Genomic DNA, 11,696 nt, shown 5'->3' with positions numbered 1-11,696 from the left:
GCGCGCGCACACACACACACACACACACACACACAGTTCACAGCTGAGTGTGGCGCAGTACACCGTATTGGGGATGCAGAGGCAGGAGGACCACACAAAGGTCAAGGCTACTCTGGGCTTAGGTGATGGTTAACGTCAAATGCCCGCCTAACGAGACATAAACTCACTCAGGAAAGGAGCCACTGGGCATGTCTGTAAGGGTTCCCTTGACGGCCTTAACTGAGGTGAGAGACCTGCTCACTGTGGGCAGCACCATCGCCTGTGCCGGAGGCTGGAATGGACAGGTGAAGAGCACAGAGCAGCCCACGCACCCTGCCTGTCTCCTGACGACAGATGCAAAGTGGCCCACGGCTTCAGAGCCCTGCTGCAGCGCCGTGCCCACTGCGGTGGGCTGTGTGGCCCAAGGCTTCATGGCCCTGCTGCAGCATCGTCCCCAGTGCAGTGGGCTGAGTGGCCCAAGCCTTCGGAGCCCTGCTGCAGCGTTGTCCCCCACTACGGTGGCCTGAGTGGCCCAAGGCAATGTGGCTCTGCTGCAGCGCCGTCCCCTCAAACCCTGAGTCTGAAAGAACCCTCCTGCCTGAAGCTGCTTTGGTCAGGGTAATTTATCACAGTAACAACACACACAACTAAGACAACTAAGACAACATGTGAGAGAGACCCTGCCTCAAAAACAAAAAGCTACTAGGTAGGTAGATAGTAGATATAGAGGCATGATAGATAAGGTGATTGTGATTGATAGGTAGCGATAGGTGAGTGTGAGAACACCCTCATTTAACCTCAGCACTCAGGATTAAACCCAGCACAGAGGCAGGAGGAGCTCTGTGAATTTTAGGTCAGCCTGATCTATACAACATAGTGAATTCTAGGCCTGCCTAGTCTAAATAGAAAGATCCTGTCTCAAAAGAAAAAGAAAAAGATAAACCGGGCCCGGTGGCACACGCCTATAATCTCAGCACTCGGGAGGCAGAGGCAGGCAGATTGCTGTGAGTTTGAGGCCAGCCTGGTCTACAAAGTGGGTCTAGGACAGCCAGGGCTGCATGGAGAGACCTTGTCTCGAAAAACCAAAAGGGAAAAAAGGTAAGTGATGAGTAGATGACAGGGAGCTAGAGAGCTCTCCTTTACTCAGCCACAGCGGCACCTGCACCTCCCATGAGCAGGTGTGTGGCACCTCATGTTGGCAACCAAGGTCCTCGCCGACCCCTCCCTGCTGAGCAAGGCCCCTCACCAACCCCTTGTTTTCACACTCCTCCCTTCCAATCAGAGCCAACCCTGAGGGGCTGCCCCCTCCCCCATTTTCCTCCTACCCTACTCTGTTACCTCCTGCATGCCCAGGAACAGTCCTTTACCTGCGTCGCTCCTGGCATGCACTTACTCACGTGGCCCGTTAGGGGTATCCCATAGTGTCTACTGAGAGGCAACCACTTGGTGCTTACTGTAGGTCTTGGAAGTTAAAGGCTGCTGGGCCTGCTTCCCCGGCTGGAAGCTAAGCCAAGCTTCACTCCCTCAGCCTCCGAGGGAGAGCTGGGATGTTCTCTTGTTCACCATAAGATGTCTTTTGAGGTGACTCAGCCCTGTGAGCAGAAGAAGCCATGAATGGGGTGTGGCGCTGTGCCAAGGACACATTTACACGCAACAAGAGTTGGTTTTCACAGAAGGCCCCACGCAGCTCAGGGTGGCAGGCCTCTGGAGGCACAGGCAGCTGGGAGCTACCTGACATGGGATCTGGGAACAGCCCTGGTCCCTGGAAAGGGCAACAGTGCTCTCATCTGCCGAGCCACCCCTCCAGCCCCTTTCTTGTTTTGGGATAGCCTCAAACAATCTCAGGACAGACCTGTCAACTCCTCTCAGCCTCTCAGGTTCTGGAGGACAGGTGTGCCCAGCAAGCTTGATCCTTTTTACCCTTATAAACACATCATGGCCCGGGCACCAGGTCCTCTGCTAGATAAGGAACCAAGGTCCAAAAGAGAAAGGCAGCCCTTCATGCAAGGCCACTGCTGGCTGCCAGGACAAAGCCGGCTGGCTCCCGCTGCATCAAATGTGTGAAGGTTAGGTGGGAGTGCAGGCGATGCTCCTCGGGGCCAAGCCTGCATGCTGTAAGTCATCAATAAATGATCTTAGCCCTATTCGGTTGTGCACATTCAGGAGACTGAGCTTGTGTTGGTGAAGAGAAGTCTGGAAACTAAAGGGTGATATCCAGCACATCCCACCTCACAATGAGAGGAGAGTGGTGCAACCCAGACAGAGAGGGAGGGAGAGAGAGAGAGAGAGAGAGAGAGAGAGAGAGAGAGAGAGAGAGAGAGAGAGAGAGAGAGAGAGAGACTCACCAGGCAAGCTCCATGTTCCAGATCAACATCTCAAGAAGAGGGAGAGGCAGGAGGAAGAGGAAGAGCAAAGAAATTTGCTCTGCTTTTTTAAAAAAAAATAATTTATTTACTTTTTATTTTATGTGCATTGATGTTTTACCTGCATGCATGTTTGTGTGAGGGTGTCAGGTCTCCTGGAATGGAGTTACAGTTGTGAGCTCTCAGGTGGATGCTGGGAATTGAACCCAGATCCTCTGGAAGAACAGCCAGGGTTCTTAACCACTGAGCCATCTCTCCAGCCTCTTGCTCTGCTTTTGTTGTTGTTGTTTTTCTTTTCTTTCTTTTTTTCTTTCCTTTTTTTTTTTTTTTTTTTTTTTTTTTTTGCCTTTGTTTTTTGAGGCAGGGTTTTTGTCCTGGAACTCACAGAGATCCACCTGCCTCTGCTCCTTAGTGTTGGGATTAAAGGCATGAGCCACCACTGGAGTGCACAGTCAGTAAAAGATACTCCGGGCTCCCAAATATCTTGGCAGTACGGAGAGCCTGCCACCTGCGATCCACAGGAAACACTAAGTGGAGACACCCCTTGGCTGCCCCGTGGCTGTCACTGTAATCTCTCCAGGGCAATCAGAGGGTTCTGGAAGCTCCGCTGTGTCTTATGTGACATCACTAGCAAGCAATCCTAAATGCTTGCCATAGGGATTTGAGCCAACTACACACAATAACAATTTTAGGGAAAACAGCTGGTTTTAGAGAACTGGGGGTCTAGAGTCCAGTTGTGGAAAAGAATGAAAGAAGAGCCGGGCATGGTGGCGCACGCCTTTAATCCCAGCACTTGGGAGGCAGAGGCAGGTGGATTGCTGTGAGTTCGAGGCCAGCCTGGTCTACTAAGTGAGTCTAGGACAGCCAAGGCTACACAGAGAAACCCTGTCTCGAAAAACAAAAAAATAAAACAACAACAACAAAAAAGAATGAAAGGAACCTAAAAATGGCCAAGAGCCAGTGACAGAACATCAGGAACTCCTACAGTGACAAAGACAACACACACACACACACACACACATGCGCGCACGCACGTTGGTGGCCACTGTGGAAATAGGTCATGCATTCCTTCAGGGCTTCGGTCTTTTTTTTTTGGTTTTTCGAGACAGGGTTTCTCTATGTAACCTTGGCTGTCCTGGACTTTGTACATGCCCTCTGGGCATCAGGATTTATTTCTGGCCCAAATTATGAAATTTGCAAGTTTCCTGCAGCCCATGAGTCTTTGAATCCTGACAAAGCTGCCTGCATGCCACTTATTCAATCCTTCACTCATTGCAGACATCACTAGTAAATTACAGATCAGAGACAGACACAACCAACCAAACCCAGCACTGATTTATAGGCCTCAGCCTGGATAGGAAGCAAGTGCAGTCAGTGCCATGGCTCACAGCTGGGGAAGAGCTCAGCCATACAGATCCAGCCCCTCAACAAGCAAGTAAGATAATAATAATAAAATAATAATAATAATAATAATAATGATGATGATGCAGCATCGTAGCTGGTGTATGGTAGTCCACAGTTTAGTCCCAGCACATGAAGAGTAGGAGGCTGAGGCAGGCAGCTTCCTGTGAGTTTGACGCCACGCTGGTTTCCATAGCAGGTTCTTGAGCAGCCAGGGTGACACAGTGACCCCAGACAAACAAAAACCCCAGAAAACACTGCACACATGTGTGACATTCTCAAAGAATAAATATTCTAAAACACTAAGCACAATTGAACAAGAAAAGTAAGGTTTTTGGTTTATGGTTTTTTGAGACAGGGTTTCTCTGTATGACAGCTCTACCTGTCCTGGAACTCTCTCTGTAGACCAGGCTGGCCTCGACTCACAGAGACCCACCTGCCTCTGCCTCCCAAGTGAGGGGTTAAAGGCCTGCGCCACCACTGCCCAGCCAAAAAATAAGTTTTAACGAGGCCAGGCTCAATGACTACACCATCTGACTGGCACCCACCTCAGGTTTCTGAGTGTTTTCATTATTTTGAGGCAGGGTTTCATGTAGCCCAGGCTGGCCTGTAACCCAGGCTGGCCATGAAGTTCTGATCCTACCACTTCTACCTCCCCTGTGGTAGGGTAACAGATACACACCACAGCAACCTGAGCTGTTTCTTTTTTAAGGCTACGTTTATTTTGTGTCCCTGTATGTATAAATGTGTGTGTGCGTGTGCATACATGCATGCCTCTGTGTGTGCGTATGCGTGTGTGTTCCAGTCCAGCCAAGGCTACACGGTGAGAACCTGTCTCAAACAAACACCAAAATTAAAAAATAAAAACAAGGGCAGGCAAGATGGTTCAGCGGGTAAGTGATTGCTGGCAAGGCTAGAGAGTTGGACCCCTGGAATCCGCTCGGTGTTCGGCTACCCTCTGACTTCCACATCTGGCCTGTGGCTTGCTTTCACAGTATGTGTGCATGGCCGCACACTCTCACGCTAATGATGGATAAAATATAGAAAAGAAGAAGAAAGCTCAGAAAAGAGCAGCAGCAGTGGACGAAGGTCAAAAGACCCCATGAACTCACGTCCCCAGCGGAGCGAGTGAGGCCTCTGCCTGCAAAACCACCACACAAAACGCGTCTTGCGCTATGAGGACCCAAAGGCCTGGCTCGGGCAGGGCACAGGGGCCCCAGGTCGCAGCTCACCCCAGTCCAAAAGCCACGGCAGACACTAAAGTCCGTCGGGTCCCGGACCTCGAGACCCGGAGACCCAGAGGTGCAACCGAGGAAAGGAAAAACCCTGAGGCCGGACTTTGCCAAAGTTACAAATGAGCGCCAGGCTGGAGTCCTGTCATCCCAGGCCCCGAAGGCTGAGGCAGGAGACTCCGGAGCCCAAGACCCTGGTCAGCATAGCAAGTCTGAGGCCGGCTTGGCCCCACGACACGGAAGCCAGTGAGATGGGTCACGGGGTTAAGGTTCTTGCTACCAAGCCTGGTGACCCAAGTTCAATCCCAGAACCCAGACAGCAGAAAGAGAACACCCCTCCCCCAAAGTCGTAAGCACAGGTGGGTGCACTCACAGTGATAAGTAAAAGACATTTTATTCAAAACGTGCTCTGCAAACAGTGCCCTTAGGAGAATCTGAAAGCAGGCCACCTACGAGGAAAGACATCTTTCCAAAGATGTGAGAAGGATAGCCATAGACTTAGACAAAAGATGAGAAAAGCAAGAAAAAGCAAACAAAACAATCTATTTGCAATCGTTCAAAAGACCTAGCGGGGAGCCTGGGCACAGAAGCTGGTGCAAGCCAGAACAGAGCCCAGCAAAGACAAGGTATGCAGAAAGCGAAAATATGAATTTCAAAAGCGGCCCACCAAGGCATTGGGGGGGGGGGGCAGGTTTGCAAATGAGCACCAGGAGCACATGTCCGGGAGGAGATTGCCTCAGACTCTTCTGGCTAGGGGCACCCCAGGCCCTGGGAGCACCTCAGCATTTTTTTTAAAAGGATGTATTTATTTATTATTATGTATACAGTACTCTGCCTGCATGTACACCTGCAGGCCAGAAGAGGGCATCAGATCACATTATAGATGGTTGTGAGCCACCCTGTGGTTGCTGGGAATTGAACTCAGGACCTTTGGAGCAGCAGTCAGTGCCCTTAACCTCTGAGCCATCTCTCCAGCCCCACTTCAGCATTTAAAAAAAAAAAAAAATTTAAACATTTTAAAATTTGTTTTATGTACATGAGTGGTATGTTTGCATGTACACCTTCAGGCCAGAAGAGGGCATCAGATCACGTTATAGGTGGTTGTGAGCCACCATGTGGTGGTCGGGAATTGAACTCAAGACCTCTGGAAGAGCAGACAGTGCTCTTAACCTTTGAGTCATCTCTCCAGCCCCCTCATTTAAAAAAAAAAAAATTGTGTTTATTTATTTGTGTGAGCTTGTGCAGAAGTCACAGCAGTTCAGTTCGGCTCTTTGCCTCCACTGGGTGTAGGGATTGAACTCAAGATGTCAGGCTTAGTTTTAAGAACCTAGCCTGAGAGCCGGGCGTGGTGGCGCATGCCTTTAATCCCAGCACTCAGGAGGCAGAGGCAGGTGGATCGCTGTGAGTTCGAGGCCAGCCTGATCTACAAAGCGAATCCAGGACTAGCCAAGGCTACACAGAGACACCCTGTCTTGTAAAAAAAGAAAAAGAAAAAAGAAAAGAAAGAAAGAAGAAAGAACCTAGCCTGGCTTTGAGCTGATGATCCTGCAACGGCCTCCCCTCAGCGCTGGGTCGATGGGCATGCCCCCTCAGTGGGTCTTGTGTTATTTAGTATACAGTCGCTCCCTGGATCCTTGAGGGAATCTGTTCCAGTTCTTAAATAGCAGGGTCCCCAGATCCCCCAAATGAGGTTCCAGGCCCCATGTGGGTGCGTGGGGTCACACTTAAGCCCTGAACTGTCATCACTCCAGGCCTCCCACAGATTTAAAAACACCACTGGGTGAGGTATGCCCAACTCAGGGTAGCATTGGATGTCAGTCCCTTTGTGTTAATTAGGAATGAAAGGAAAAGACACCTATATGTTCAGAGTAGACTCAGGCCCCGGTGCGGGTGGTGTGGCCTGTGATCCCTGCGTTCTGGGGGCCGAGAGACTGCCATCCTGGGCTGTATAAGGAAAACCCATGACACACACACACACATATACACATACACACAGCCAGAGCGTTCAGATCCTAATACACAGCTATGGCTTGCTTTTCCTCAGTCTGAGAAACAGGGTGTTCTCTCCTTCGTGGAAAGGGGCTGAGGTGGTCCCGCAGTCTGAGAGAACTTTCGGTTAGGCCTTCCTTAACCAACCCAGCCTTGCACCCTGCTCCTGGGGCCAGTAGGAATTCCATCCATGTATAGAGAGGGGAGACTGTGGTGTTGATGTCCTCTCTGATGGTCATCACAAGGACCTGGGAGTACAGCTGGAGGCTGACATTACAGAGCAGTGTCTATATTCCACCAGTGTTGGGAGAGCACAGTCTCAAGCACACACAGTGCTGAACAAGGGGCACTGCCAGGTCAATAAGGAATCTGCCCCCAGGGTCCTCTGTATCGCTGCACCCAACCACCCAGGCTGGCTGTGTCCTGACTGCCTGGCTCAGGTCATGGCTCGAACTAATCTTCTCCCTCTGTTACCAGGCTGGCTCCCTCTTGCTTTCTCCAGATCTTGCCTCAACATTTGCCTCCTGAGTGAAGGTCAGATTGCACCATCTTCCCTCCCCCAGGCCACCACACACTTCCTCCTCTTCCACTTCCACTATTTCCCTTTTTTTTTTTTTTTTTTTTTTTTGGCCCTGTGGGTATTATGCATATTTATTTGGCACACCTACCCCCCTCTGAGTACCCTTTGCCCTTCTTGCCACACAACAACACTTCCCAGAACCCTGCCTCAGTTTCCCTACAACTTGAAGGGCCTATCTGAGTGAGGTATGTGTTGGAGGTGAAAAGCTCCCAAAGACTCGGTGCTTTTTATTTTTTATAACTTTTAATTATTACAGTGCTACTTGCGTGCATGTGTCTCGGTTCACAGTGGAGGTCCCAGGATGAGTTATGGGAACTCCTGCCTTGTTTTTTTTTTTTTTTTTGGTTTTTTTAGACAGGGTTTCTCTGTGTACCCTTGGCTGTCCTGGACTCACTTTGTAGACCAGGCTGGCTTCGAACTCACAGCGATCCGCCTGCCTCTGCCTCCCGAGTGCTGGGATTAAAGGCTTGCGCCACCACGCCCGGCTCAGGAACTCCTGTCTTGTAAGCAGACACTGAGCCATCTTGCCTGCCTTTGGTGTTTCTTTTTTGAGACATGGGCTCTTGTAGCCAGGTCCGTCCTTGAACCTAACGCTTTCAACCTCCCAAATGTTCTGAAGACAGGCGTATACCACCGTGCCATGCTTCTCTTTGTGTGTGCACGGAGAGACAGAGACAGCGATGGAGGAAGGGAGAGAGATAGAGAGATAGAGGGACTGGCAGAAAGACAGAGAAAGAGACAGAGGTAGGGAAGGAAGGAAGGAGGGAGAGAGACAGAGACGAGAGACACAGAGGAAGGGAGAGAGATAGAGAGATAGAGGGACTGGCAGAAAGACAGAGAAAGAGACAGAGGTAGGGAAGGAAGGAAGGAGGGAGAGAGACAGAGACGAGAGACACAGACACACAGATACACAGAGAGAGAGAGAGAGGGAGAGGGAGAGAGGGAGAGGGAGAGGGAGAGGGAGAGGGAGAGGGAGAGGGAGAGAGAGAGAGAGAGAGAGAGAGAGAGAGAGAGAGAGAGAGAGACTACACTGCCCCTACTGGCGTTCAACTCCTCCTATAGCCTAGGCATGCCCCAAACTCTTCATCCTCTTGTCTGAGCTCCAGGGTAGGTTACATGTCAGGCTCACACAAGGATTTCACAGAGCGTTCCTCTAGTGAGCACGCTGACCCTAGACTCCCCATGCGCTGGTGGTTCAGATTTACCGGGCCTGAGGCTGGGGTGACACCGGGGAAGCCTCTTCACCCTGCATTCACCCCCGCGCTAGCAGGCTGTTGTGCCCAGCGTGTTGACGCCGTCGCCATGGGGACGGACGGGGGCGGAGCCCGGCCACGGAGGCGGGGCTTGGGGCGTTCAGCCTGGGCTCTTCCCGCAGTGGCCGCCGTCGCCGCCGCCGCCAGGCTTATATACCGCGGCTAAATTTAGGCTGAGCCCGGAGCTCGTCCCCATCCGGGACGCGTTTCCGCCGCCGCCTCCTGGCCCGCCCCCCCGTGCCTGCCGCGCCTATAAGGCCTGGGCGGGCCGGGCCACTGCACATACAGTCCCTGCCATGGCGCTCAGCGAGCCTATCCTGCCGTCCTTTGCTACCTTCGCTAGCCCGTGCGAGCGCGGCCTCCAGGAGGTGAGGGCTGCGAGGGTCCGCGGATGGCGGGGCAGCGGGCGACCAGGCCACAGAGTGTGGGCGCAAGGGCGAAGACTGGGGATGGCAAGGTCCGGGGTGCGGACCGCGGACTGCGGTGGGAGACATCAGGCTGCGGGGAGTTAGATGTCAGTAGTGATAATTAGACCTCAGGCTGGGGGAGCAGAGAGGTGGACACACACGGGCTGAGGGCGCCGTTTGCAGGCTCTCGGGTGGGAGACCTCGGACGCAGGGGCTGAGGACGCGCGCGCAGGACTGGCGTGCACAGGGTGCAAACCGCGGGCGCCTGGGAATTAGACGGTTTTTTGGGGTGCCAGGTAGAGCCTCGCGCTCAAGTTCCGTGCCCTGTCTCCCGCAGCGTTGGCCGCGCAATGAGCCCGAGGCGGGCGGCACCGATGAGGACCTCAACAGCGTGCTGGACTTCATCCTGTCCATGGGACTGGACGGTCTAGGCGCCGAGAATCCTCCCGAGCCGCCGCCGCAGCCGCCGCCGCCTGCGTTCTACTACCCGGATTCGGGCGCCCCGCCGCCCTACGGCACCCCCGCGCCTGGTCTGGGAACCGACCTGTTGCGCCCGGAGGTGGACGCGCCCCAGGGGCCCGCTCTGCACGGCCGCTTCCTCCTCGCACCCCCGGGACGGCTGGTGAAGGCCGAGCCCCCCGAGGTAGACGGCGGTGGCTACGGCTGCGCGCCCGGCCTGGCTCGCGGGCCGCGCGGGCTGAAGCTTGAGGGCACCCCGGGAGCGGCAGGTGCATGCATGCGGGGTCCCGCCGGCCGCCCCCCGCCGCCCCCGGACACGCCACCGCTGAGCCCCGACGGCCCCGCGCGCCTCCCCGCGCCCGGTCCCCGCAACCCGTTCCCACCTCCCTTCGGCCCTGGCCCCGGCTTCGGGGGTCCCGGCCCCACGCTGCACTACGGGCCCCCCGCGCCGGCCTTCGGGCTCTTCGACGACGCGGCCGCCGCGGCTGCAGCAGCGCTAGGCCTGGCTCCCTCGGCCACGCGCGGTCTCCTCACGCCACCCTCGTCCCCACTGGAGCTTCTAGAGGCCAAGCCCAAGCGCGGCCGCCGCTCCTGGCCCCGCAAGCGAGCCGCCACGCACACTTGCAGCTACACCAACTGCGGCAAGACCTACACCAAGAGCTCGCACCTAAAGGCTCATCTGCGCACGCACACAGGTGGGTGGCCGCGACTCCCGGGCCAGGCGGGGAGATCAGAAGGGGAGTGGATACCGTTCCCAGAGTATGGCCCTGACAAGGGGGCGTGGCAGTTAACAGGTTGGCTATAGGGACTCACTTTTCAAGAATTCGGGGCAGTGCAAGCTTAGGGTCTGTGAGGGGCATACTTGAAGGAGCTGGAGAGGGCTCAGGGGGCCGACATAGTGGCCTAAGCCTGTCACCTCAGCACCAGGCAGGAGAACCGGGGCTTAATCTCAGAATGTTAGAGGAGGGGCGCACCTGAGCCTTCTGGGGAGACAGCCTCAGGAGCCCAAAGTTTTCTGTCTAGATTAGATGGGGGCAGAGATGAGAATGGTGAGGGAGGGGACAGGTGCCGTAGGGTGCTGGGTGCCCAAATGGGCTTTTGGGGAACCGGAGCCTCAATGTCATCTCCCTCCCTCCCTCCCCCACAGGTGAGAAGCCTTACCATTGCAACTGGGACGGCTGCGGCTGGAAGTTTGCACGCTCAGACGAGCTTACCCGCCACTACCGTAAACACACAGGTCACAGGCCCTTCCAGTGCCACTTGTGCGACCGCGCCTTCTCCAGATCTGACCACCTGGCCCTGCACATGAAGCGACACATGTAGCCTGGGTCGAAGGGGCTAGCTCCTGCGGGCCGTGGCGGGTCCCACGCGCAGGGCGCCGTCCTCTTGAATACTGACTGCTATTTATTGGACCCTGAGGAAGGGGCCAGGCAGTGTGGCCACACAGGACAATGACTCTGCCACCTGTTCTGGCCCCCACCGTGACTGAAGACCCCGGGGAAGAAGACAGGGGCCTCTGACGAATGTTTTCAAAATGGTGCAATAATTGACTTCATTTCCCTCGGGTCCCCACTAGAGGATCGAGGCTAGATGCCTTGTGAGAAATGCCTTTTAAGTGTACTGTTCCCAACGTTTTTATAATGTATATAAGTGACTGTGCCAGATTGTGTTACTATAAGGGAAACGATGGCATCTTTGCCGCCTGCTTCATTTTTATAAGACCTTTTTTTTAATTAAAGTTTTGGATCTTTGGAAGAGTCAAGGCAGTGATGTGTGTGGGATAGGGAGGTCCTGAGGGGACAGGGAGGGAGCCGCGCCTGTGGCCAAGGTCACCAGCTGCAGCCCCCAGCTGGCAGGGCCTGTGGGTTCTATAAATGTAAACATGGCGTTTTAGGATTGAGGACGGGCTATTTTTAAGTCTGTTACTTTGAACCATAATTTGCCCCCTTGGTCCCCAGAGCTGGGAAAAGTATTGGTCCAAGTGATGTGGCCATCTCTGAGCTAAAAAGAAAAAGGAAAAAGGGGGAAATTAA

At 54.0% G+C, this 11,696-nt stretch overlaps 1 protein-coding gene across 1 annotated transcript; it reads left to right on the top strand.

Moving 5' to 3' along the window:
* Positions 1-9,043: 9,043 nt before the first annotated feature.
* On the top strand, positions 9,044-10,997 carry Klf2 (KLF transcription factor 2). Its single transcript, XM_051169836.1, has 3 exons — positions 9,044-9,165; positions 9,542-10,358; positions 10,811-10,997. The coding sequence occupies exons 1-3, from the start codon at positions 9,094-9,096 to the stop codon at positions 10,984-10,986; spliced, it is 1,065 nt and encodes a 354-aa protein (XP_051025793.1). The 5' UTR covers positions 9,044-9,093; the 3' UTR covers positions 10,987-10,997.
* Positions 10,998-11,696: the final 699 nt, after the last annotated feature.

Source organism: Acomys russatus, chromosome 27, assembly GCF_903995435.1.
Source record: "Acomys russatus chromosome 27, mAcoRus1.1, whole genome shotgun sequence".
Classification (NCBI taxonomy): Eukaryota; Metazoa; Chordata; class Mammalia; order Rodentia; family Muridae; genus Acomys; species Acomys russatus.
Note: the sequence above shows the minus strand (reverse complement) of the source record. Positions and strands in the feature narration are given on the sequence as shown.

What these genes read in the sequence shown, in the direction of transcription:
- Klf2 (XM_051169836.1), top strand. Translation starts at nt 9,094, where the DNA reads ATGGCGCTCAGCGAGCCTATCCTGCCGTCCTTTGCTACCTTCGCTAGC. An exon ending in GCGAGCGCGGCCTCCAGGAG is followed by an intron (nt 9,166 to 9,541) that starts GTGAGGGCTGCG and finishes TGTCTCCCGCAG; the next exon opens with CGTTGGCCGCGCAATGAGCC. An exon ending in TCATCTGCGCACGCACACAG is followed by an intron (nt 10,359 to 10,810) that starts GTGGGTGGCCGC and finishes CCTCCCCCACAG; the next exon opens with GTGAGAAGCCTTACCATTGC.